The following is a 27,242-nucleotide window of genomic DNA, read 5'->3' as shown; positions in this document are numbered from 1 at the left end:
GTCAGGCAACCCTGCTCTCCTGCTACCCCGGCGCTGATCCGCGCCTCCCCAGTCTTAACAGCCATCTGTTCTTGAGTGTCACTCAACACTAGAATGTGTGTGTGTTTCTCTGTGGTTCCCTAGCCCTGCTCCATTTGTGACTGAAGAGCCTTTAGTGTCCCATGTAGTATTTAAGCCACCTCTCTCCTAGTCTGTGTGGCTGCAGATGTATACCACTGTCCTGAGTTAACAATGTCACAGGTCCTGGCTATGTCACAAGTGCTCTGGAAAGCATGTTCAAAGTGTCATAAGTGTGTTCATATTTTTTGGATTACTTAAATATTTTGAATAATTTGCTCAGTGAAAATGAACATTTTGTTTCTATTTCGTGCTGAGAACAATAAATATTCAGTCTACAGAAAATCTTAAATACATTTAAGGACAGCTGTAGAGACTAGTAATTATATATTAAGATGAGAAGCTTGTATGAGTGAGAAGGCTCAGTGACCAAAGGTTGTTGCTGCCAAACCTGGCAACCATATATGCTATAAAGATACCCAACCCCTACTGCGTGGTAGCTCATTGACCTGCATAATGCTGTAATTATGGAACAGGATGATTTAGAACTTTTGTTTAGTTACAACTGGTGATTATAAATTATAAAAAGACTAGAGAATCAAAAATGAAAGTGAAGCATTTGGTGGTGAAATGCTGAAAACTTTTGGCTTTGAAAAGTTACTTTTATGTAGTTTAGCGTGGACACACAAAATTACAAAATCTATTTCCATTTGATCAGGTTATGGCTTTTCTTTTCACAAACAGATTATGTGTTCCATGTCAACCTGAATCTGTCAATGCACAGCACTTAAAAATTACTTGTGCGGGGCGTGGTGGTGCACGCCTTTTATCCCAGCACTCAGGAGACAGAGGCAGGCGGATTTCTGAGTTCCAGGCCAGCCTGGTCTACAAAGTGAGTTCCACAACAGCCAGGGCTATACAGAGAAACCCTGTCTCGAAAAAAACAAACAAAAAGTTACTTATATCCTGTTGTTTCAAAAACAGAATCCTGTTTGCTTTAGTCTAGGAATCATGTGGAGCTTTGACGGGTTTGGCTTTGGAGCTGTGAAGAGAACAGGTGGGCACAGGATACTTCATTTCTGATCCTTTTCTCTCCTTCCAGTCCACATACTTCTAACTGCTCAAGACGGTTCTGCTCTTTACTGCTGGAACTCAGAGCTGAATGCCTTCTCTTTCGTCCTGGAAGCACCTGCTGCGCACGATGCAGCTTTTGTGACAGTGAAGTCGCTTAATTCAAGCAAGACTTTAATTGCTTTAGTGGGAGCTACTGACTCCCATTTGTATGAGCTGACCTACGTCTCCAGCCAGTCTGACTTTATTCCTAGGTAGGTTCAGTAGCTGATGCTTAGTGTTTTTAACTTACCCACCTCTGTGTATGGCACCAAATTTCTCTACCTCATTGATTGAGTTACTGCTTTATGTAAAACAGAGCAGCCATTAGTAAGCCAGACATCTGTTCGTTGTCCATATTTTTAGTATCTAGTCTATCAAGTTGACCAGTATTATATGGATATTTTGTATGCGTGTTTTACTGATGGAATGTTTTGGTCCTTGTGAGACTTCAATGTTATTCAGTGTGCTAGGAATCTGGGACTAATCTCCCATGTGTACCATTCAGTGGTCATCACTGGCTCATTTTAAATCTGCTTCTCATGCTAGTTTAGGTGAATTGATATTTGAACCTGGCGACAAGGAAGCAATTATAGCAGTAAATGTCCTTGATGACACAGTTCCCGAAAAAGAAGAATCATTCAGAGTTCAGCTTAAAAATCCAAGAGGCGGAGCAGAGATTGGCATTAGCAGTTCTGTGAGAGTCACTGTTCTCGCCAATGATGGTGCCTATGGAGTTGTAGCATTTGCCCAGGTAAAAGGACCCAAGAGTCCACACTTGTGTCGAGGTTGTTGTTGTTATAAATTAGTTCTGAAATGCCTTCACGGAGAGAGAGATACTTGCCCGGTCTTCAGTCTTTATCCCTTCCCTTGCCTCCACCTCACTTCTTACTACAGAGAATTCTTACCTACAGTAGAATTCTACTGAGAATTCCAGTGGGTTCTCTGGGATACCGCATCCTCCTTTGTTCTGTTTATTTACTTTTATCGATCATAATACATTTACTATTTGGACATCTCAGTGTTTTGCTTCAGGTACTATCTTTAAAAAGTTTTTTTATTTTATTTTATTTTTTTAAAAACCAGAGAGTTGTAACAAGAGAGAAGCTAGATATACTTTGCACTGGGTATTATTTCATACACGTTATACAGTGAATTATATCACACATATCACATGCAGATAGGTATTACACCAGAGCATGGTGTGGCTTATGCTACACAGAGATGCCTTTGCCACTTTGTCTCAAGGAAAGAACTCTGAAAATCTTCTCAGGCTCCCTTATTTATACCTGGGTTTCGTGTTTCTTTCCCCATGAGAAGAAAGGTAGACTTTCATGTCGTATTATTCCAACAATTGTATGAATATTAAGAATGGCGTGGTGGCGCACGCCTTTAATCCCAGCACTCGGGAGGCAGAGGCAGGCGGATTTCTGAGTTCGAGGCCAGCCTGGTCTACAAAGTGAGTTCCAGGACAGCCAGGGCTATACAGAGAAACCCTGTCTCAAAAAACCAAAAAAAAAAAAAAATGAATTCTGTAGATAAGTTTATGTCACAATGTCTAAAGGTTAGACATGTGTGGAAGGAGTCTTTTGAAGGAAAACATCTTTAAATAGCTAGCACAAGATGCTGCCTGCATTTGCTTAAGAATGAAACCTTCACGGAGTGATGGCCACTAGAACTGGAATGACGAACATGTCTAGGGAGGAGAGATGGAGAGAGAGGGATTGTTACATAGCACAGAGGGATTTCTTCTTTCTGGCAGGAGGAACAGTTGCACAGACTGTGAGCTAAGGAATGAAACATCAACAGAAATAGATTAGCTAGTCAAATATTTCACAGGATAGGAACTTAAGCCCAAGAGACATTAGCAAGTGATCAGACAGTCTCAGTTCTCAGGATGCTCTTGCAGTGGGTATGGGATTGGAAATTTCTAGAGCTAATTCTTAATTTACTACTAGGAAAGGGAGACTTGGAAGAATTAGCAGACCTTACGCAGATGCAAAGGATTTCCATGCCATTCTGGACTATGTTCTTGCTATTCTACAAACCTTTCAATAAATGTTATGTGTACTGCTTTAAAGAGGAATGCATGCTGGGTATAAAAGTAACGTATGTCCATTGAGCCAAATATATCAGGAAGACTAACAAACAAACAAAATACAATGCAATACGACTGTTTTTAGTGACATCGGGCTATTTATATACTCACTTGTTGAGATGTTGTACTCTATAGTCTTGGCCAGACTCAAACTTGCTGTCTTCCTGGCCTTGGTAGCCTCAGCACCACACCTTTCAATGTATCACTGTTGGTAACAGTTGTTTCTCATGCCATTTCACTCTGCTCAGAATTAAGTTTATAAATATGTGGCAATGCAAAGCAAAAATTGCTTAGGTATTTCAAGTCAACCCCCTGAGTCTTTCTACATATCTTTCAGAACTCATTGCATAAGCAATTGGAGGAATTGGAACGAGATAGCCTGGTAACTCTGAATGTTGAACGCTTGAGAGGAACACACGGCCGCATAACTGTAGCATGGGAAGCAGCCGGAAGTGTCAGTGATGTGTTTCCCACCTCAGGAGTGGTATGTAATTACAGAATTATAGAAGACACATAATCACTGATGCATGGGACTAAATCTTGCCTGTTGGAAGAAACATTTGAGTTTGATGATGTTAACACTGGAATCTTGCTAATCACCGTAGAGTAAGATACAATTTAACGCTAGTTTTTTTTTTTTTAATATATATATCTAGACATAAAATAATGAAGCCTTTTGAGGTTCACTACCTGAGTTAACCAAATTACATTTCATTATCAGAAAGAACAAATGAGCCAGACTGGGAATGGAAATTTGTCAAGACATAAGAAAAGCTGAAACAGTTCTCAGAGAACAAGTCTGGGGAAATAGGCATTCTTGTGGAAAGGTCAGTGAGAGCTGTAGACTGAAGAACTTTCTGTTTGCTCTCAATAGACAGAGGGGGAGAGCTTTGGACAGTAGGCTTGCATGAATCAATCAGGTGGAAATGAGGAAGGCAGAGAGGTGTATAGGGAGAGCTTCATCCACAAGCAATTGCAGATCCAGTGAGGTTAATTCTTGGGAGAATTCTATGTCTAAGCTGCTCCTTGGCTGTCATCCCAGGTTCAGGCCTGATCAATTGGGATTCCCACTGGGATTCCCCCTTTCAGCAGGTGTTCGTGGCTATGGTGTGTCTAGGTGGGGGTTGACTGTGATGGACACTATTTGCTAAGGTCTATCTCCAAAGGTAAGCACAGAGTCAGATGCTCTCAATAGTTGAGGGATGGCCTCATCAGCCACAGGAAAGGGTCTAGGCTAAGGATCACATTATCCACTATGCAAGTTAGCATAAAATTGATGCTCTGTTTCCCAAAATGGAATCAGAACATCAAGGGGACAGTTGACTCACAAAGAGGATTCAAGGAGCCTTTTGCTAACTATTTCCAAGAAGTGTGACCTCCTTTTTTTTCTGTGGTTCTATATATCAGTATTGCTCAAATATTTCTCTGAAGAATCACTGAGAGGAGCTTTTATGAAGTTATATCTTGGGAAAAATATGTGTAGCAGTTCAGTATTTTTAGGTTCTTGTAATTTCAAATTGATGGGTGCTTCAGTGTATTAAGGATGTTTTAGCAGTCTCTTGTATTTAACACATATTCTATGCAAATTACCACTAATATCTCTGTTTTTGTATGCACTGAAATATATCTCTCTAAGTTATTATATATATATGTGTTTAAGATTTAAAACTTCCAACTGCCTCTTTCTTTGTCATTATTTTTGAAAGAATTATTTTTTAACCTTTTTATTGGTTCTTTGTGAATTTCCCATCATGCACCCCAATCCCACTCATCTCCCTGTCCCTTTGTATCTGCTCTCCACCCTTGCAACCTCCTCCTAAAGAAAAACAAGGCTTATTGTGGAAACTGCCATGTCTGACACTGTGTACAACAAAATACCATTTAGTCTACACTTCTTTACTTACAAGTGTTCATTGTTATGAGTCATTGATCTGGTTTGAGGCTTCTGGCTTTTCCTATATTATCCATACTGGATCCTCACTGGGAGTCCTCTTAGATAACCTATTCTTGCCCTGTGCCATGGAGATCCTGCAGCTCTGGAGCTGTAGGACTGGCCTTTTACATGCTCCAGCAGTTCATAGATGGGATAGATGTTGGGGTGGGCCAACCCAAAGCTCTAGGTCTGGGCCTGGAAGTAGCTTAGTTGGTCATCCCACCAGCTGTCCCATACCCACACCACCAGGAAGTGCTCTCCAGCACTGCCCAGGCTAGATCACCCAATGCTGTTTTCTACAAGGGGCAAAACCAGCTCTCCTGCTCTCACATCCTTCTGGCCAGCTCACCACTGCCCATGCCAGCAGAGCTGGCTCTATTGTGCTGCCTAGAGGAGGTACAGGGCCCATTCCTGAGTGCTGCAGCCAATGATGGACAGGACAAGCTTTCCTGCTCTCATGACCTCTGCAACAGCTCTCCTGTCTGCCTAGCTCACACCAATACATGGTAGACAAGTTACAGGGCCAGCTTTCCCACACTGATGCCTATGAGGCCAGCTCACCTGCGAGTATGCCATGCTCATCTGCTGTGCAGTGGTATAGGTGAGGGAGAGAGATGCCCTTTCTCTCCCCTCCACCCTGGCTACCAGCAGCAGGGAGCAGAAGAGCTGACCCAGCCCCCCACTAGCAGCAGCACTGAAGAGAACAGGCTCTGTACCTTGTCCAGGCAGCAAGGTAGAAAGAATTATTTTTATGTAGTGTAGTAGATACACTTTGTAAGGGGTCACATTGTAGATGCTTCTGATTTTATGTACTGTGTGTTTTTTTTTCTTTGTAAAAACTACTTTGTTTTTGTAGTACAATTGTCCAGTAACATAAAGCAGACATTACAGGTAGTGAGTGTGTTTACTCCAGTCTGTTTGGCCACATCCCAATTACATTTCATTTATATAAAACAGGACTGGCTTATAGGAGAGGTGGAGGCCTAGGCCTGCAATGATGGTTTGAATGATTGATTTGTGAATGAATATGGGATGTGTGGTATAGAAATGACATCTATGAGGTGAAACATCCATCTGCAGCATCAATTATTGCAAACGTTTTGTAGATTCAAACATTTAAAGTGGTGAACCACCTTCTTTTGTTCTCTAGCTGTTTATGTGTAGTATCAACGACTACGATTCCTGAGAGACTAGGTTCTTTACAGTCTAATGAAGAGTAGGCACCGAGAGATGACAAGTTCAATATAGATATTAACTCAAGTTTTTGAAGAGCTTTAATTTTTTTCAATCTTCTAATTTTAATATAAAAGACATTTATTTGGTTTGTTGATGAATTCATATTATGCGCTAGAATCATCTTTGGTTTATAAATTATGCTCATATTAAACAAAAATAAGAAATGGACATTTTTATGATGTGATGTTAATCCTACTCTATGTAAAACTCTCCTGTTTAGATTTCATTCACAGAGGACCAGGCAATGTCTATGATCACTCTGACTGTTCTTGCGGATGATCTGCCGGAGTTATCTGAGGCTGTGGTTGTAACACTTACCCAGATTGTCACAGAGGGGGTTGAGGACCCATTGAAAGGTGCTACAATTGACCAGAGCAGAAGCAGGTCTGTGCTGACCATCCTGCCCAGTGACTCGCCCTACGGTGTGGTTCGCTGGCACACCGAGTCTCTCTTCAATAGAGTGCCAGAGCCCACAGGTTAGTCCTGGTAAAGATTTGTCAGGTTCTAATAAAAACGGTTCCTTGGCCATTTTAATTATGCCATTTAAAAGGAATGTGCATTTCATTATTCGTATGACTTTTTCAGCTTGATAGGCCATATTCATTTTAATTTCATTTAAAATTTATAATTATGGACTGACCTTGCAATAATGTCTACTACAGTACTTTTAATTTCTCCGAGCATGCTTTTATAACAGAAAGTGTTAATTGATGGCCCACTAGTAGCAGAGCTGGCCTTTATTTTCTTTTTTTATCATTTCTTCACTTGTTTGCATTGCATGTGAAGATTTCCGGTGTACTCTCAGCAGGTACAGGGCACAGTCACTACCCTGAAAGACAGACTTGGTGCTGGAAGTATCAATTATGTTATGCCACACAGTAATTGGAGTGATTTCACCCGGTGATATATACAGTGACCCATGCTGAACTGTTTCCCTAAATTATTTCTGATTCCCTTTGTTGAATTAATATTCTAATAGATTATGATCAATCAACCTATTGAAATAAAATGTTATATAAAACTTGTATTTATAACAAACTTACAGGATTGCTTGAAACTTTTCAGACAGAGAAACAGATAAACAGATTTCAGAATTCTTTTACACAGAGCTGATAAGAAAGTGGCATGTAGTGATGTTCCTGGGCCCTTGACTATCTGTGTGAGCAATACCCAAGACAATAGACATTAATAAAATAATATATTCATTTTCATTCAAAAGGCATTTTTAAAACATAGAAATTTGTAGGAATGGTATTTTTTTTTTTTGGAAATAATCACAATCATCAGAAACTCTTAGAGAGGTGAGGATATTAATAAACATTTTAAGTACTTTATATGACAAATTATCTTACTCTAAGGAACAAAAAAATACTAGGTTCTCGGAGACATTTTGAACCTTGTGATTGACACCTCATGGTAGACATTGAAATCATGATTTCAATGGTTAGTATTAAATTATGACAGTTTATTCAAGTACCCATTTTCAAGACATTTGTGAATATTATGCAATTGTCACCTATGTGTTACCCCCATAAGTTCACTTTTCTAAGATGTCAATCAGATTTACTTCTTGTGTGACATGGAATGCATGAGAGGCTATGTCTGGGGACAGATGCAATCTAAGAGTGGATGGCGATTCTGAGCCCAACTTTGGAAACAATGTAGAGAAAAACAGAAAACTCCTCCCTAGGATGCTGCCTTAGTGTACTCCCTACTTCCTTAACTGTCTAGAGAGTGAATTCTACCATGAGTGCTTGTGACATTAGCAGAACACGGAACAGCTTAGTAACTCGAGGCGCGTTTATCTCCTAGAGAACATCACTGTCGTTCAGTTACATATTGTTCGAGACAAAGGACTATTTGGGGACATTTCCATTCACTTGATAGCAAAACCCAATTTCTTATTACACATCAATAATCAAGCTACTGAGAATGAAGATTTTGTATTGCAAGACTCAGTAATAATAATGAAAGAAAACATAAAAGAAACTCATGCTGAAGTTGCCATTTTGCCAGTAAGTATAGATTCTAATCCATATGTAAGATAAGCTAACATGATTTTAACCATAAACCTGTAATTCTCCAGTAGTTAATAATGATTAAAATATGCTTTTAAATACAAATGTGAAATTTTACCACTCAAATATTTTATTGGATGGAAAATGGCAAGTGTATCTATTATTTTTGTTTTAGAGTAGAAATGATTTGAATGCATTTGAAATGCTGAATTTTGATTGATTTTATGTCTGATTGGCCATACTATAAAGACTTGTTAGTTGCTTTAAATAACTGAATGAATTAAATCTCCAGGTGAATCTAGTTATTTTTATTGTTTGGTTAGCAAATTTTTTTTTTTTACTTCATGACAGTAATTTCAATATAGAGGAATATTTAGATAGACTAAGTTTGTGTACTAGGTCATACTAGGTCTTCTTTCTGTCTAGAGAGAAAATGGAGGCAGAGAAGTGAAACTCAAAGGGAGAAAACGGGCAGATGCACCTTAGATGAGCATAAGCCATCAAAGAGGCTACTGCTTAGTGTGTCATAACATTACAGGAACATATAATGACCAGGGCTAGGGATTCAGTTCAGAGCTAACTGCTTGCCTAGCATGCACTCGGCCCTGTATTTGATATGCAATGCCACAGAATGCTTTAATAGTACATTAGCATGTAAGGTTAAAAATAATACATGTTAGACAATATAGACATGTCACATGCTGTTACATAGATACAGTAATATTTGTGTTCCTGTTAGAGTTTTGCTGATAACAGTTACCTGTCCTGTAGGGAAAGCACATAAAGGGGGGAGGGGTAGAATGGACACACAAGGGGGGAGGGGTAGAATAGACACAGAGGGGGAGGGGTAGAATGGATACCTAAGGGGGGAGGGATAGAATGGACACACAGAGGGGGAGGGGTAGAATGGACACTTAAGGGGGGAGGGGTAGAATGGATACCTAAGGGGGGAGGGGTAGAATGGACACAGAGGGGGGGTAGAATGGACACATAAGGGGAGGGGTAAAATGGACACACAAGGGGGAAGGGTAGAATGTGCACATAAGGGGGAGGGGTAGAATGGACACACAAAGGGGAGGGGTAGAATGGACACACAAGGGGGAGGTGTAGAATGGACACAGAGGGGGGAGGGGTAGAATGGACACAGAGTGGGGAGGGTAGAATGGACACATAAGGGGGGAGGGGTAGAATGGAGCTTTCCTTGGTTTGTTTTTTTTTTTATGTGTGTTACTTCTACATCTTGATTTTCTTCTTATTATTTTCACACAAAGTGATTTTTTTTTCAAAATTAACTATAATATTTGCTTATACCTAAATTTCTATCTAGGACTTGCACTCTTACAATACATGTAAATTTTATCAAATTTTCCTAGGTTTTTTTTTTTCAGGATACTGTATATATATGATGTATTCAAAGGGTGAGATCAAAATTGAGGGAAAGGATTTTAAACGTTTGATAATGCAGTTGTAGGTACCTTAGAAAGATCATCAGTAGTCTTGAATACATCATAGAGCCTGAGGATTCTCTGAGAAGATATTGGACACATTCAAATATAGCAAGAGATCACATGAATATGTCAGGTTTACAATACAAATAACATATATATCATTTGGGCATGGAGGAAGACATCTGTAACTCCAGCTGCTCAAGAGGATGTGGGAGGGGCACCTGGGCCAACATGTTTGAGACCAACCTGGGCATCGCCACAGGACCCAAACAACCAAATGAAGCATCTCTCCCACCCTTCCAGGATGAGGTTCCTGAGCTGGATGAAGGACTCATTGTCACCATCGCTGCAGTGAACCTGGTGAACCCCAACTTTCCTGCAGAGCAGCCCCGTGTGCAGAGACCAAGGATGGAGTCAGCGGAGATAATGATTGAAGAAAACGATGATCCCAGAGGGATTTTTAACTTTCATGTTGTCAGAGTAAGATGACATTGTTCTCATCTATAGTAAACTGAGTAAAGCTGACCCTTGCTGGTTTGTCCAGTGCCTTGGCATGTTACTACTTATTTGTAGATGTGTATATTAAGATAGGTACTCCATTTGTATTGTCAATGAGTTTTAGTTCTTTTAGCCAGACCACAGAATTAGACATTCTCTTTCATTGCCTTTCTCTCTGAGTTCTAAGTACCTTGTTACTCATGTAAGTGTGAATAATAAATTCAGCAAGTTGCTGTCTAGTAATTTTGAACTTTTAGCTGCCTTTCAACCTCTATTCTTTGTTAAAGGATGTTGGTGGAGTCATTATTGCTCATGAGGGGCCCCCGCCCTTGAACGTTCTTCAAGTTCCTGTTGTCCGGATGGCTGGAACCTTTGAGACAGTGAATGTTTATTGGAAAGCAACACCAGACAGTGCTGGCCTGGAAGACTTTCAGCCATCTCATGGGATGCTCCAGTTTGCTGATGGACAAGTACGTTCCTTAGGACCAGGCTTGACTCCGAGCATGTGAGAGCGTCTACCAAGTAAACATATGATAGTGACTACTAAGTGCATCCTAGTCTGTTTCTTCATGAAATAAAGTTAAATATTACTAATTACTATATAGCCCATTAATAATCACAGGACCAGAACTCATCTTTATGATTTTTAATGAAAAATATGTATGCAATGCACTCTAATCAGACGTTTTCCTTCTCCCCATCCAAATCCTCTGCACCCCACTCAGCTCCATACCCTTTCTCCTTAAAAATACAAAATAGAAGAAACACGTACAGAACCACGAAAATAGAACCCCAAATATACAAACAAGATAAAAAAATGCTCAAGCAAAGTGAAGGAGACAAAATGTCTTCAAAAATATTACTGTGTTTGTTTTGTTTTGGCAAACTACTCATGGGCCTGGGCCTGCCCTGAAGCGCGGCAAATATACCCTGTGAAACTTCATTGGAGAAAACTAACTTTTCCTTTACCAGCTGCTGGAAGGGGCCTAGGTCCACTTCCTCCTCTCTGCTCTGGGACCCCCTAGCTTGAACCTATGCAGGCCCTGTGCATGCTGCCCCAGTCTCTGAGATGCACAGGACATGCATCAGTGTGCTGGGTCTGGAAGATACTTTCCATGGAATCATCCATTGCCTCTGGCTTTTAACCATCTTTCTGCATCCTACAGAAAGAATTCTCTAAAACATTTATTTATTTTATGTATGTGAGTACACTGTCACTGTCTTCAGACACACCAGAAGACGGCATCGGATACCATTACAGATGGTTGTGAGCCACCATGTGCTTGCTGAAAATTAAACCCAGGATCTCTGGAAAAGCACTCGGTGTTCTTAACTGCTGAGCAATTTTTCTAACCCCAGAAAGAGAATTCCAAGATTCAGGCATCCTGCTTTTTTTGTAAACTCTTCTTCCATTTGAAATAGAAGTTGTGTGCCTTACAGGTTCTTAACAAAAAATATCTTTTAAAAAGCCTGATTCACTATTTTGTTCCTTGTCTTAGTTTATTTACTTCTTATACTTACAAATTTGTATTTCCTGATTTTATTTTTAATTATTGTACAGAACAATTGCTCATTTACATAGTGAATTAGATACATAATTCTCATTCCTCTCTCGACTCTGCCCTAATGAAACTTTCCCCCATACATTCCCAGTTCTACTACACGCCTTTCCCTGCCTGTGACCACATTTGCTTTGGTTGCTTGAATAACCATGGGTGGGAGCATATTTCTGAGAGCATGAGCTACAGCTCATTGGCTACACCACTGAAGATGTGACAGCCTCTTCCTAAGCATCCATTAATTGACTATAGTGCCTCGAGAAGGGTTGGGACTCTATGGGCCCTCCCCTATCCCTGATGAAATGTTCACAGGACTAATCTTATGTATGTCTTACACACAAAATCCCATCTTCAGTGAGTTTGAGAGTCAATAACTATGTGGCATGTCTCTTTATCCCCTGGCTTGTAAGATTTTTCTACCCACTCTTCCATGATGTTCTCTGAGCCTTTATGGATATGATATATATGCTCTCTATTGGACCATACCTACTAGCATTTATTCTTGCTAGTTTGACCTCTTATGAGTCTCCGGCTGGCTGCTGCCTGTAGTTTCAAGAAGCTTCGTGATGAGGAGTGAGAGCAGAACTAAACCCGGGGTACATACATCGGTGTGTGGGAGGCAGTTTAACATGCCTTTTAACTACTAGTAGGTTCTCCTACGAATGGGCCACGGCTATAGGCTCTTGAATAGTTCACAACACCAGGCATGGGTACCCTCCTGGGGAATGTGCCTCAGATCCACTCAGAGGGTTGTTGTCTGGTCCTGTCATAAGCATCACATTATTTCCCCAGTCCGATCACTACTGTGGGGCAGTATTGCAGCTAGCAGGGTTTCCCTCTGCACTGGACTGTGAATAGCTCTTCTTCACAAGCAGTCTGTGCTGCATCTTCCGCTACTATGACAGCTAGCCAGAGGGAAGGATTCCCTGTTTAGAGGCAGCTTGTTTTCTGTGTTTGATGTCTTCAGGGTGTGGCTGGTGTCTTCAACAAGTTTGTACCATCAAGTTCTGGTAGGCCAGCAAAAGCAGAGGCAATAGATTGCATTGTTTGGGAGACCTCCTTAGCCAACAACCAGTAGGGAAGTAGCCCACAGCTGGTACCGGAATTTTTAATAACCTATGGTGACTTCAAGGAGGTACAGGTACATTTTTTTTATTCATACTGGTTATCTCCATTCAAATTTGTTTTAAAATGTTACATCATTTAATAAGTGTGCAGAAAAGCAGATTTCCAGTGCTTTCCCACATGTTGCTGGTTTGGTTAGTCCATTCCTGTATACTTTCTCCGTCACACCCCACATGTCTCCACTCTAAACCTTCCCCCTTCCAGTGTCCCCATCCAGACAATTACATGTGCCTGTTCTCCTTTCCTTCATGTCTCTTCCCTCCCTGCTCAGTTGTCCCTTTCTTCCCCCCTGCCTTATGTTCTAGACAGCACACACTGCTCCGAGAACTTGAAACTAGGATCTCACGTACGAGACAGAATATACAGGGTTCTTTCTTTTTCTTTTCTTTTCTTTTCTCTTCTCTCCTCCCCTCCCCTCCCCTCCCCTCCCCTCCCCTCCCTTCTTTTCTTTCCTTTTCTTTCCTTTTCTTTTCTTTTCTTTTCTTTTCTTTGTTTTTTTTTGGGGGGGGGCTGTCAATCTTAGACCATATTTTGTAATTTTAGTTCCCTTTTCCCACATGTTTTATAGTTTTTATAGTTCCAGTTTTTGTCAATGCATAGGATTATACTGTGTTTATCTTGCACATTTCCTTTAGTCATCAGTTGGTAGACAATAGGCAGGTTCTATTTCCTGGCTGTTGGGAATAGTGCAACAATGAGTGTGAATGTCTGAGTATCTCCGTAGCACAATGAGGACAGACTCTCAGATGTGTTCTCAGGGGTAATATAGCAGGGTCATATGGTTGGGTTGTTTCTAGCTTTCAAAGCATCACTGCACCGACTTCTATAGCTTCTAAAGCAGCTTACGTCCATATGGGTTCCTCTTTCCTACATCCCCGCTTTCATTCACTATTTGCTTTCTATTATAGGCATTCTGATTGTAGAAAGATGAAACCTCAAAAGAATTTTAATTTGTATGAATACTGTTAAAAATATTTATGCTTTGTTCATGTCTTCTGATCACACTCGGATATAGATATTTTTTAAGTGGAGAACTTGTTGTATGTGGATACTTAATTACTATACAAAACTTTCTGTTAAAAGAGAAAAATGATAGAATAGGAGCAAAATAGTTAAGTTTTGGGAAAATTGGAAAAAACAATATTCTAGCATCAGGCTAAACAACCAATAAAGATATTTCCTCAGTGTTACTGGTTTATAAGCTTGGTCCTTGTAATATGTACAAATAGTAGTTTTATAAGTTTACATATAAATTTATTACAAAGTTAGAAATCTCTCTCTGTCTGCGTGGGTGCACATATGCATGTGCACGTGTGTGTACATGTGTGTAGTGTGTGTGTGTAGTGTGTGTGTGGTGTGTGTGTGTGTACATGTGTGTAGTGTGTGTGTATATGTGTGTGTGTGTAGTGTGTGTATGTGTGTGTGTAGTGTGTGTGTATAGTGTGTGTGTAGTGTGTGTGTGTATGTGTAGTGTGTGTATGTGTGTGTGTGTGTATAGTGTGTGTGTGTGTGTGTGTGCAGTCAGAGGACAACTTCAAGTGTTCATCCCATACCTTTCACTGTATTTGAGAGAAGATCCCTCACTGGCTGCACATGGCAAGTTAGTTGGCTTGTAAGATTCGGTGCTGTCTCAGTTCTCTGCTCGGCTGACAGGTGTTTGCTACTGCATATCAGTTTCCATGAGTTCTGGAGATCCAAACACAGGTTCTCACACTTGTGTAGCAAGTATTTTACCAACTGAACAATATCCCCAGCACACATTCTTATTTAGTAAATAGAAGGGTGTGTGGACCACATGCATGTTTTAACTCATTCAGATAGCACCATCTACTTACGTTTAACTTGATTTTGCCTGAACAGAGTCACATAGCATGCAGAACTCATCAGTTGTTTCTAGGAGTGCAGTAATGCTCAAGGATACACACAGACCTAGACGTTCTGTACACGGAAACCTATTACAGCTAACGATTGTTTATTAAATCAGAACTTTTGAAATGTTGCTTAGCAAGCATGAGGTGAGAGTAACACAGGTAAAGGGGGAGTTTTTGTAGTATAAATTGGCTTCTTCCTGAAGCAGCTGGACTCTGGCATTTTCTTCCAGGTCTGAATGTGAAGTGTCACCGTTGACCAGCACTCTCTGGAGCATTATCTTTTAAATTTCATGATGTGACGGGGAATGTTCAGGACATTCAGGACATGTAATGTATAGGACAGATTTGAAGTGTGGCTATGACATCAAGCTGTGGTATCATTTTATTTTATTTATTTTATTCTGCTTACCTGAGTGTGGCATCTCAATTTCTTGCTTTTCCCAACTGTGAAATGTTTTAGATAGAAAACCATTTATTTCATGATCAGTGTATCAAAGTACTGCAGCTTAGCTATAGTGTACAGACAAAGGTTCGAACGTGACAATAAAGCCAAAGTATTTTTATGACCACATGTGAAATCACAGACTGGGCCCAATTTTATTTTATACTTATTAAAATGTTTCACATAGATCCTGATGAGTCAGATCAGTAGTCATAATGTCATGTAAATATCAATAAAAATATCTTTTTTTTTTTTTTTTGGTTTTTTGAGACAGGGTTTCTCTGTATGGCCCTGGATGTCCTGGAACTCACTTTGTAGACCAGGCTGGCTTCGAACTCAGAAAAACGTCTGCCTCTGCCTCCCAAGTGCTGGGATTAAAAGTGTGTGCCACCACGCCCGGCTAAAAATATCTTTTAACAGCTCATTTTTCTCATTCCTTTCTCCTTGCAGGTTTGATTAAAGATGTCAGTGATAATGTTTTTCAAAGATTTGCTTTTCTTTTAATTATATGTATGGCTGTGTGTGGGTTGGTGGATGTGTGGGCAGGTTCTCGAGGAAGCCAGAATCGGGCAATTACAGGGGATTGTGACCCACCTGACTTGGTGCTGGAAATCACATTGGCTTCCTTCCAATAGCATTGTGTGCTCTCTACCCCTGAGCTGTCTCTCCGGCCCACCCTGCTTGCTCTGTGGTCCCATTCTCTATTGTCATCTAGTATTAATATTGGGCACACTGGGTTTTATGCTTTTCTGGTTGTTAGAAACTGCATGTCATTTAGAAATTTTCATTTAAAACGTCATTACTGTTTTCATCACTAGGAAAAGAATTACTTATTAAATTTGCAATTAACCTTGAAAATAATAGGTTTTCAGTTCCTAATGTTGAATAATATGATATTTACATTATCTTAAATGTATTATGGACATAATATGCAAAAAGTTGCTTTTTTCTTTTCTACTGTGTTTTGTCTCACTCATGAAAATTAATGAAAACATGTATGAGGAAACATGATTATTACACTGTGTCTTTCCCTGCTCTTCCCATTCGCCCTCTGACTACTCTCCTCTCCTCACCTTGTGTTTCATAGGTCATCGCACCAATACACATAACTATTATTGATGATTCTGAGTTTGAGCTCTCGGAAACGTTCAGCATCTCCCTAGTGAGTGTGACTGGTGGCGGCCGACTAGGTGATGATGTTTCGGTGAATGTTGCCATAGCACCGAATGACTCACCCTTTGGAATATTTGGATTCGAAAAGAAAACTGTAAGTTAAAAATATCAGGGGACTTCTTTTTCCCAATTTTTCATGTAGCTTTGAAGCTTCTCATTACCTTCCACTTTAATGAGTCTCTCTTCAGGAATGGTCTTTGAGTAGGCTGTTGCCTTAGGAAATATTCCTGCAGCGGCTGCACACAATTAGATACAGGAGAGCTGGTCACAGCAGGTGATCTCTCATCTTTACTGCTTATGGTAGACCAAGGTGCCCTCCCACCTGTCTTCTATTTTCTGCCTGTTTTACTGCCAGGATTCTGCCCTTGTGGAGAGAGCCTTTACCACAGGTCTCGGATTGCATGTTAGGATAGGTTCAGTTGTGAGAATTATTGCTACTCATCCATTGTACTGGAGTTTTACCTTGAATTATATTGAACAAAATATTGGGTTATATTCTCTGTCCCTACCGCTGACAGATTTCCCTATCTTTGTCCTTCTGCTGTTCATTAGCTGTTTTCTTCCAGGATCTGAAAGAGAGAAGCCACTTATTACAGATTTCTCTCTTGAGCGGAGATACAAAGCTAAACCATTTACAAGCATGCAATGTTTATGTAGCTTTGTTTGGTGACAGTTTCTACATGAACATCCTCTTAAATATAAAAGTAGGAAAACCTCTATCATAACAATTATTGTGTGTGATGATATATAATTACTCTAAATTTATCTCTTAAAGACAACTCCAATTTGAGCTAAAGATCCTTAGATAATTCATATTTACTGAAAAACTCTTCTGGTTCAGTCTGTCCCAATTCACTATCTTATTAATCATGCAATCTGTCATTTGCCACAGGTAATCTTTAGCAATAAGCCCGCTGCTCTAACACCCCATCCTTACTTTTCTGTGGCTGTAAATCTAGAGCTTTACAACTTGTCTATGAGATCTCCATTTTTCAGATACTTGAAACTTTAAATACAGCCCAGAAATTGTGATTAAAAACTGCATGGTACTGGTACAGCAACAGACAGGTAGATTAATGGAATAGAATTGAAGACCCAGAAATGAACCCACACACCTATGGTTAACTTGATCTTTGACAAAAGAGCTAAAAGCATCAAGTGGAAAAAAGACAGCATCTTTAACAAGTGGTGCTGGGTCAACTGGTCGTTATCATGTAGAAGAATGCGAATTGATCCTCTTATCTCCTTGTACAAAGCTCGAGTCTAAGTGGATCAAGGAACTCCACATAAAACCAGAGACATTGAAACTTATAGAGGAGAAAGTGGGGAAGAGCCTCGAAGATATGGGTACAGGGGCAAAATTCCTGAACAGAACAGCAATGGCTTGTTCTATAAGATCAAGAATCAACAAATGGGACCTCATAAAATTGCAAAGCTTCTGTAAGACAAAAGACACTGTCAATAAGACAAAATGGCAACCAACATATTAGAAAAATATCTTTACCAATCCTAAATCCGGTAGGGGACTAATATCCAATATATACAAAGAACTCAAGAAGGTGGACTCCAGAAAATCAAATAACCCCATTAAAAAATGGGGTACAGAGCTACACAAAGAATTCTCAACTGAGGAATACCAATGGCTGAGAAGCACCTGAAAAAATGTTCAACATTCTTAATCATCAGGGAAATGCAAACCAAAGCAACCCTGAGATTCCACTTCACACCAGTCAGAATGGCTAAAATAAAAAGCTCAGATGACAACAGATGCTGTCAAAGATATGGAGAAAGGAACACTCCTCCATTGCTGGTAGGTTAGCAAGCTGGTATAACCACTCTGGAAATCAGTTTTGCGGTACCTCAGAAAATTAGACATAGTACTACCTGAAGATCCAGCGACACCACTACTGGGCATATACCCAGAAGATGCTCCAACATGTAATAAGGACACCTGCTCTACTATGTTCATAGCAGCCTTGTTTATAATAGCCAGAAGCTGTAAATGTCCCTCAACAGAGGAATGGATACAGAAAATGTAGTACATTTACACAGTGGAGTACTACTCAGCTATTAAAAACAATGAATTTATGAAATTCTTAGACAAATGGATGTATCTAGAAGATATCATCCTGAGTGAGGTGACCCAATCACAAAAGAACACACATGATATGTACTCACTGAAAAGTGACTATTAGCCTAGAAACTCAGAATACCCAAGATATAATTTATAAAACACATGAAACTCAAGAAGAAGGAAGACCAAAGTGTGGATTCTTCGATCCTTCTTAGAAGAGGGAACAGTATACCCATGGAAGGAGTTACAGAGACATAGTTCAGAGCAGAGACTGAAGGAATGACCATCCAGAGTCTACCCTACCTGGGGATCCATCCCATAAACAACCACCAAACCCAGACACTATGGCAGATGCCAACAAGATTTTGCTGACAGAAGCCTGACATGGCTGTCTCCTAAGAGGCTCTGTCAGTGCCTGACAAATACAGAAGTGGACACTCACAGCCTTCCATTGCTAGGAGCACAGGATCCCAATGAAGGAGCTAGAGAAAGTACCCAGGGAGCTGAATACGTCTGAAGAACATAGGAAGAGACAAAATTTTGTGTCTTGTAAAGAATGGGTCAGCAAGACTTCACCTGATTCAAGAGACCTTGGAATACTGTGCTACCTTTAGAGAGACAGAGTTTGCAATAGGAAGTGCACCTTGTCTTCTAAGTGGAAATTCTGACAAGGGAAGGAATGTGCAGGTCTGAGGGGAAAGGTCTGAGGAGAGGTGCTTAGGGATGAAGAGCAAGCCCAAAAGCTGTTTTCCTTTGAAGGGTGCAAACAAATCCCTTTGCTCCTCTGTGGAAAGTGAACAAAAGCCATTGCATCTAGCAAATGGGTACAAATGTTGTTGTTTTAAAATTTTTCTTCCTAGCATATAGTATCAAATATAATTAGTATTTTTTGAATGGTTATCTATTTTTTAATTGATTCAAGTTTTATTTAATTGTGATGAGAAAAGATACATTATTTCAATTTATCTGAATTTGCAAACATTTAAAAATGTATTTTAAGAAATTACATTCTTCTTTCCCGTTTGTAGCCTAACTCCTTCCAGAGACCCCCCATTCAATACCTGCCATACCTTTCCTTTTTTTATTTTATTATATTCTTTAAAATTTATAAAATATTGTATCAATAAAAATGAGTATTATAAAAGTTGTTTGATATAAAACAACAATCAATTGAACAGTCTTATGTAGATGCTTGTCTATAGCAATACTGAAAATACATAAATTTTTCACAGTAAAATTTTTAAATAACTCCAAATATGTTAACTGTATGGTATTTTAAAATAAAATATCACTATTAGTTTTTTTTTTAATGAGAATAAGTAGATAAAGTCTTTTTGTTGTTTGTTAGTTTTGTTTTTAGTAGAACTTAAAATCTTGGCTCCTACTGTGGTACAAACCCAAAATATGAACAATTTTTTAGACATTGAGTTCATTGTGATAAGGCTGTACTTCAGTGTCCCTCACATCACCAAAGGATTTTATCTCCATAGTAGCTAAGTTGAGAGTTGACAATTCTGCTGTGCCAAGGAATGAATTGCAGGTACGAGTTTTGGATACAGATTTCCTGCTATGGTCAAAGCTGTTTGACTTGAATGATCCTCATTATTCTCAGCCCCCAGGGAACAGGTTACATTCATTTAAAAATGGTGTGTATATTAAGATGGTCTAACCATGAAGTCATTCATCAACTGTTTCAATGAACAATGGTTCTGCTTGGAGGATGGCACAGATGTCAGGTGAGGGTAAGATTCTAGTTCGTTGGCTGTGATGATTTTAAAAAGCATTCATCTCAGAAAAGGAGTAACTTATAAAGTCCTCTTCTTCAAAATGGACACAGTAATTATAAATATCAAGCAAAGCATTCAGTCTCACTTTTTTTGTTGTTCTCTTACAAGCCATTTCCCAAATTAATTGTCTACGTTTCTTTTGGCTGTATAAATAATTTTGAAATATGTAAGCTGTTCTGAAAATCATAGTATAGTGTAAAAACATCAAATAAAGAATCCTACTAATGGAGAGGCTAAAATAGGAGAAGCATGATTTGAAGACCATTGTGTGGCACACAGCAAGACACTGTCACATACAAACAAGCAGAAAGTGTATATGGATTGTACAATATTGGACCTATTTCTCCAATTATCAAATTCCAGACACCACTGGATAACAGCCAACAAATTTCTAATTCCTCATATTTTTGAATTTCAATCAATCAGGATATATTGGTAATATTAGTTTTCATATTAAGAGATATTTAGGAAAAGTAATTGTTATTTCCTGTTATTTTTGTGGAATTATATTTGTGTGGGTTTGTTGAAAGATTACATTCTTGCTTCTTTTAGGGTATAGTTCTCCTCTTTGTGTTGATGTTTTTCATCTATTATCCTTTGTAGGGCTGGATTTGTGGAAAAATATTGTGTAAATTTGGTTTTGTCATGGAGTATCTTGTTTTCTCCATCTATGGTAATTGAGAGTTTTGCTGGGTATAGTAGCCTGGGCTGGCACTTGTGTTCTCTTAGGGTCTGCTAGAAGATCTGCCTAGGATCTTCTAGCTTTCATTGTCTCTGGTGAAAGTCTGGTGTAATTCAGATAAGTCTGCCTTTATATGTTACTTGACCTTTTCCCTTTACTGTTTTTAATATTCTTTCTTTGTTTAGTGCATTTGGCATTTTGGTTATTATGTAATGGGAGCAATTTCTTTTCTGGTCCAGTCTGTTTGGAGTTCTATAGGCTTCTTGTATGTTCATTGGTATCTCTTTCTGTAGGCTAGGAAAATTTTATTCTACAATTTTGTTGAAGATATTTCCTGGCCCTTTAAGTTGGGAATCTTCAGTGTCTTCTACACTTATTATCCTTGGGATTGGTCTTCTCATTATGTCCTGGATTTCTTGGATGTTTTCTGGGGTTTAAATAAAATAAACTACATTCAAGAAGTAACACAATAAATGCTTAATGAATACCAGTTAGCTCCAAATCTCTGAACCTGATTCTAACATAAAATCTAGTGGACCAAAACAAAATAAAACAAAACCAAAAACCACAAAACAAATTGTGTTATATTTTTGTCTTCAAAATGGAAAACATTAATTTACATTTCAAATCTGAGTATTAGAGGTTCCATTGGACTTTTCTGTCCATAGTGAATATGTATAATTCCACCATAACAGATCTTTTTATAACATTTAAGCAGAAGAAATGCTATTCTTAGTAAATTAATGTTGTGAGTCTCCTATGATAAGGGGAAAGGTGGCTCAGGAGAGGAGTCAATGGGAGGATATGAATTCAAATCCTAAGAACTTACATAAGAGTCAAATCTATAGTGGGCTCATTTGTAATCCCAGTTCTCTTATGTTCTCTTAGTTATTTTTCTGTTGTTGTAAAGAGACACCATAACAAAGGAAACTTTGTTTGTAGTTTCAGAGGATGAGTCTATGGCCATCATGGTGGGTAGTACAGTAGCAGGCTCGCAGGCATGGCGCTGAAGCAGGAGCTGGGAGGTTATATCAAATGCACATGCAGGAAAGAGTGAGAGAAAGGGAGAGGCACAGAGAGAGGGGCTAAGGAGAGAGAGAGAGAGAGAGAGAGAGAGAGAGAGAGAGAGAGAGAGAGAGAGAGAGACTGGGTATGGGGCATGGGCTTTTGAAACCTCAAAGCCCATGTTTTTGTATAGTGACATAATCTCCTCTGGCAAGACCACACTTACTAATCCTTTCCCCAAATGGTTCTACCAACTAGGATCTAGGCATTCAAATATATGAGCCATGGGGGATGAGGTGGGAGGGTGGTATGCATTCTTATGCAAATCATTCCCTATTGAGAGGTGGGAGGTGAATACAGGAGAATCCATGAAACTTTGTTGGTTGACTGGCCTAGTGTATGCAGTGGCCAAACAAGAGACCATGTCTCAGATAAGGTGGAAGGCCAAGGACCAGTGCGCAAGGTTGTCCTCTGATGACCATTCATACATAGTGTTACACATGCGCCTGCTTTCACACACACAAATGATTCTCAGAAGAGGAAATATTCAAGAGAAACTTGAAACACCAACTGGCCTAATGTGTAGGGAAGAAAAGCAACAGGTTTGAGAGACCCTTTTAGTGGTCACATGATAACAAGTTGTGAATAGAATCTCAAATCAAAACTACAATGATCACAATCCAGTAAGATTGTTTCTCCCATATATATATTTTTATTAGATATTTTCTTTATATACATTTCAAATTTCAAATGCTATCCCGAATGTTCCCTATACCCTCTCCCCACCCTGCTTCCCTACCCATCCATTCCTGCTTCTTGGCCCTGGCATTCCCTTGTACTATCTCCCATATTTTAATGTGTTCACCTTATTGGATTTTATTTCTTACAGGTAATGGTTGATGGACCACTTTTGTCTGATGACTCTGATTCATATGTGACACTGACAGTCGTCCGGTCCCCAGGAGGAAAAGGAGCTGTCCGACTTCACTGGGCTATTGAAGAGAAGGCCAAAGATGACCTCAGTCCTTTGAATGGAACACTATACTTTGATGAGGTATAGTCGCCTCTGAACTCCTTTAACATTTATCTTGCTTTTTTTCACCGAGCCTTGAGGTATTGCTTATGATTTCACATGCTCGTGTTCAATATTTGTATTTTTTAAAATCCATGTACATTGAGAGAGAATGAGAGTAGACAAGGGGGAAAAGCAGGAGGGATAGGGAAGTAGGGATCAGATTGCATACTTCAGACCCTGCCTCTGTCACAGTCCAAAGTGCCTTTCTGTCACATTCCTCTCCTGATTGAAGGTTGAGTCGGCCAGACTAACCGCTCGTCCCAGTGTCATCCCCAAAGCCAGCCTTTCTGCAGCCATTCTTTATATGTTATCACTGAGTCTGATGGTCTATTTTCTTTTGAAATTGGTCTTTTACCACCCTAACTGTGTAGAACTTCTACAGTGATTCAAAACATGGATAGCATCTCCAAGACAATGTCAACTCTACAGACATCCAGTCCACATGTTAATAGTGAGTCATAATCTCATACTCTCAAAGAAAACATCAGACTTACAGACTTAGATTTTTAAAGACATTGACGCTTGGATAGTGTGATTGAGATAATGCCTCAGGCAGCCACTACAGAGATGTGCGTTAGGGACAGGCTGAAGGAGAGCTTGCTCTGCACATCCCTCCTCTTCCTTCTGCTGGTCTATTGGTGCTAGGTTTCTGCTTACCATTTGTCTTCTTTGCTTTCTGCCCATTCCTGTGGCCCTTGAATGCCTAGCATCGTCTCGCTCCCAAGAGTCCTCCTTCCCTCTCAAGCTTTTCTCTTAGCTGAAAACTTCTTAGGAATGTTTGTTAGGGTATGTTATTAGAAGGAAAACAGTCCTTGGGGAAAAGAGAGAAGAAAGGAAGTATGCCGAGGATGTAGATTGGATTTTCGGGCTGGCAGGGACATTTTCTTCTCTACTCCCTTTCAGTCTGAGAAGACAACCCAGTTTCCTCGGCTGCACGGATGCCATGTTTACCTGTGGATTATGCTGCTCTTGGGAACTCTTGCCCTTTTGCATAAGTTCTTTGCCTCAATCTCACAATAGGCAGTCATGGGGGTGAGGGTCCTCTCTGCAATGGCATCCTTAAGATTGTCATTCATATACAGTTGTGTGTATTATATAGAGCTGTTCTCTTGTAATGTGAGCTGCATTTTATAAGGAACATATATATTTTTATTTTTTTAAGATTTATTTATTTTATGTATGAGTACTCTATCTGCATGTACACCTGAGTGCCATCAGAGGGCATCAGACCCCATTGTGAGTCACCCTGTGGTTGCTGGGGATAGAACTCAGGACCTCTGGAAGAGCAGCCGGTGCTCTTAACCGTTGAGCCATCTCTCTAGTCTGTGTATATTTTTTAAAATTATGTGACAGCTTCTAGGAAAACATGAGTTCTTGCCTGAAGCTTTAACTGATGTTCTCCTAGGAGGTCCCTAACTCCTGGGGTGCACTCATCCCCAGCGCTCCAGTCTCTTTCTATTGCCTGTGCTCCTGTAGTGCCTCCATACACATATATTTGAAGGAGGGTACATCTCCCTCAGTCAGCCCAGCATTAGTTTAGCTCAGAAGTCTCTCCATGTTTATGTTTTAGTCTAGCAAAACAACCAGAACAAGCATGTGCTCTGGGTATAAAATTCAACAGCACAGAAGGATGATAAACAAGGGCCTTCTCCCCACGCCTCCTATAAGAACCGCTATTGATAGCTTCTCTTAATCCTTCCAAAACATTATGTACCTTCTCCTCCACACATGCAATTTGTGCTCCGCAATCTGTTCCATAACTTGTTGTTCCATACTGTGGTTTAAACTAAACATTTACTTTCCATGTTAAACAAATCTCTTGCCTCAGAAAGGTGGGTGAACGCATCCCTTTTCTCAGCCTTCACTGCTGGCACCTGCACACCCCCCGGGTCTCTCGGTACCACCGTGGTTTTGGTAGTTCTGAGATTTCTTATCTGTCCGAAGTTCACGCCATTTGCTTGGTGCTCTCTTCTCTTCAATTCTGTCATGTATTCTGCACTATGACAGATTGCTTAGGTCACCTGCATTTACATTAATTTTATCAGCTTCATTTCCTTTCAATCGTGTGGCGTTTTCTTTCTGTTTTTTTTTTTTTTTTTTTGTTTTTTTTTTTTTTTGTAATATTGGAAGTAACCTTGGACAGATTTTACGTGTAGTGAGGCTACTTGAAATTGTCTTCCTACCATTTCATACCATGTGGATCTTCATAAATTTGTTAATGCTGATGATATTTGGTTTCCAAAGTACAAATGAGAACAACAGTGTTTAACAAAGGCAAGGTGTGAGGGATGAAGACATTGTATTTGTGAGCACGCTAATTTGCGGACAGTTTTCAAGTACTTAATAAAATAGGTGATATTTGTAAAGAGTCTATGAAAATAGCAGCTTGCCACCTTAGTGTAGTGACATTCATCTTTCCTACATTGTGTGCTTAAAGTTTAATAACTTTGAATCTCCAAAGCAAACAAATAGTTTATATTCCTGTCTCTCTGAAATCACCCACAGAGGTTATTCCCAAGTTGCTGCTCCATACAGTTTTTGTGTAGAATGTGAATAATGAAAAATTTAAGGGAAACTTTTCCATGATCAAATATCTTTGGAAATTCTTGATTAATTTATGGAGGATTTCTTGAGGGTTTAGGGGAAGAGTTGTTTAGAAACGTTGTACTTAAGTATAATTTGAATCTCTAGGAGAATTTTTCTAAGCTCACCGCACAAATCGTCCTCATTACGTCTTTGTGCCCGGCATTCATTGTTACCGTTTGTAACCAGCATTACACAGCTATTGACTTGGAATGACTTCCTTCCCCTGCTTTCAGTGACTTTGTTCTATTGAGAACTGGAGACTCTGTGACATGAAAAACCTTTGCATGTAATAAGTTCGAGGACCGTGCGAGCGTACAGAGTATAGTAGAATCTTATGATTCAGTGAGTCTGAGCTCCCGTGCATTTCCCAGTGTACCTACCCACTGAGCTGTATTTGTATCCCTCTGGCAAGATGCCTGATGTTTTCCTATCTGACAGCAAGGGGAATGACGGGGCATTCAGCTTTTATATTTTATACAATCCCTGCTGAGGAAAGACAAGAAAACTAACTTGTTTTACCTCATAATGTAAACAATTGTCCTTTTAATAGTCTGTTCAAAATCAGTTTTCCTCATTTATGTACTCGTGACTTCACTGCCTAAAGCAACCCCCAGTGTATTGTAGGAATTGGCTGTGATGTGAGGTGGCAGAAGCTTTGTGTGTCAGATAAACTGTACTCAGGTTTGGGATATAGTTGTTAACACAAAAACATGTTAGAACAACTCTAGGTTTGCTATAATACTCATGTATTTAGAAACAACAAAAAAACACTCCAGAAGTTGATTTAAGGTTGCAAATAAGTTTTAGAGAACAGGCCAACTTACTGTCTAGGGATGATTTCTTAGTCAGGGTTTCTATTCCTGCACAAACATCATGACCAAGAAGCAAGTTGGGGAGGAAAGGGTTTATTCAGCTTACACTTCCACATTGCTGTTGATCACTGAAAGAAGTCAGGACTGGAACTCAAGCAGGTCAGGGAGCAGGAGCTGATGCAGAGGCCATGGAGGGATGTTTTTTACTGGCTTGCTTCCCCTGGCTTGCTCAGCCTGCTCTCTTATAGAACCAAGACTACCAGCCTAGAGATGGTCCCACCCACAAGGGGCCTTTTCCCCCTTGATCACTAATTGAGAAAATGCCTGACAGTTGTATCTCATGGAGGCATTTCCTCAGCTGAAACTCGTTTCTCTGTGATAACTCCAGCTGTGTCAAGTTGACACAAAACTAGCCAGTACAATTGACCCCTTGTCAATTTGACACACAAACACATCACTAGTAAACCTCAACCCTTACATTCTTATTCATCCCCAAGATCTAAATAACTTTAAACGTCCCACAGTCTTTACATATTCTTAAAATTTCAATCTCTTTAAAATATCCATCTCTTTTAAAAATCCAAAGTCTTTTTACAATTAAAAGTCTCTTAACTGTGGGCTCCACTAAAATAGTTTCTTCCTTCAAGAGGGAA

The 27,242-nt window shown here is 39.7% G+C and overlaps 1 protein-coding gene across 1 annotated transcript in view; it reads left to right on the top strand.

The window, feature by feature from the left end:
- The window catches only part of Adgrv1 (adhesion G protein-coupled receptor V1), a 497,830-nt gene that overhangs the window by 137,602 nt on the left and 332,986 nt on the right, over window positions 1-27,242 (top strand). Inside the window, exons 51-59 of the mRNA XM_021180004.1 lie at window positions 1,160-1,382; window positions 1,717-1,921; window positions 3,603-3,749; window positions 6,655-6,910; window positions 8,247-8,449; window positions 10,204-10,380; window positions 10,686-10,868; window positions 16,483-16,662; window positions 23,006-23,170. Coding sequence (XP_021035663.1) covers window positions 1,160-1,382; window positions 1,717-1,921; window positions 3,603-3,749; window positions 6,655-6,910; window positions 8,247-8,449; window positions 10,204-10,380; window positions 10,686-10,868; window positions 16,483-16,662; window positions 23,006-23,170 — 1,739 coding nt within the window. The remainder of the gene's footprint in view (window positions 1-1,159; window positions 1,383-1,716; window positions 1,922-3,602; window positions 3,750-6,654; window positions 6,911-8,246; window positions 8,450-10,203; window positions 10,381-10,685; window positions 10,869-16,482; window positions 16,663-23,005; window positions 23,171-27,242) is intronic.

The sequence above is a fragment of the Mus caroli genome, chromosome 13 (assembly GCF_900094665.2).
Source record: "Mus caroli chromosome 13, CAROLI_EIJ_v1.1, whole genome shotgun sequence".
In the NCBI taxonomy this organism is placed as follows: Eukaryota; Metazoa; Chordata; class Mammalia; order Rodentia; family Muridae; genus Mus; species Mus caroli.
The sequence above is the reverse complement of the archived record's forward strand: the minus strand, read 5'-3'. Positions and strand labels throughout refer to the sequence as shown.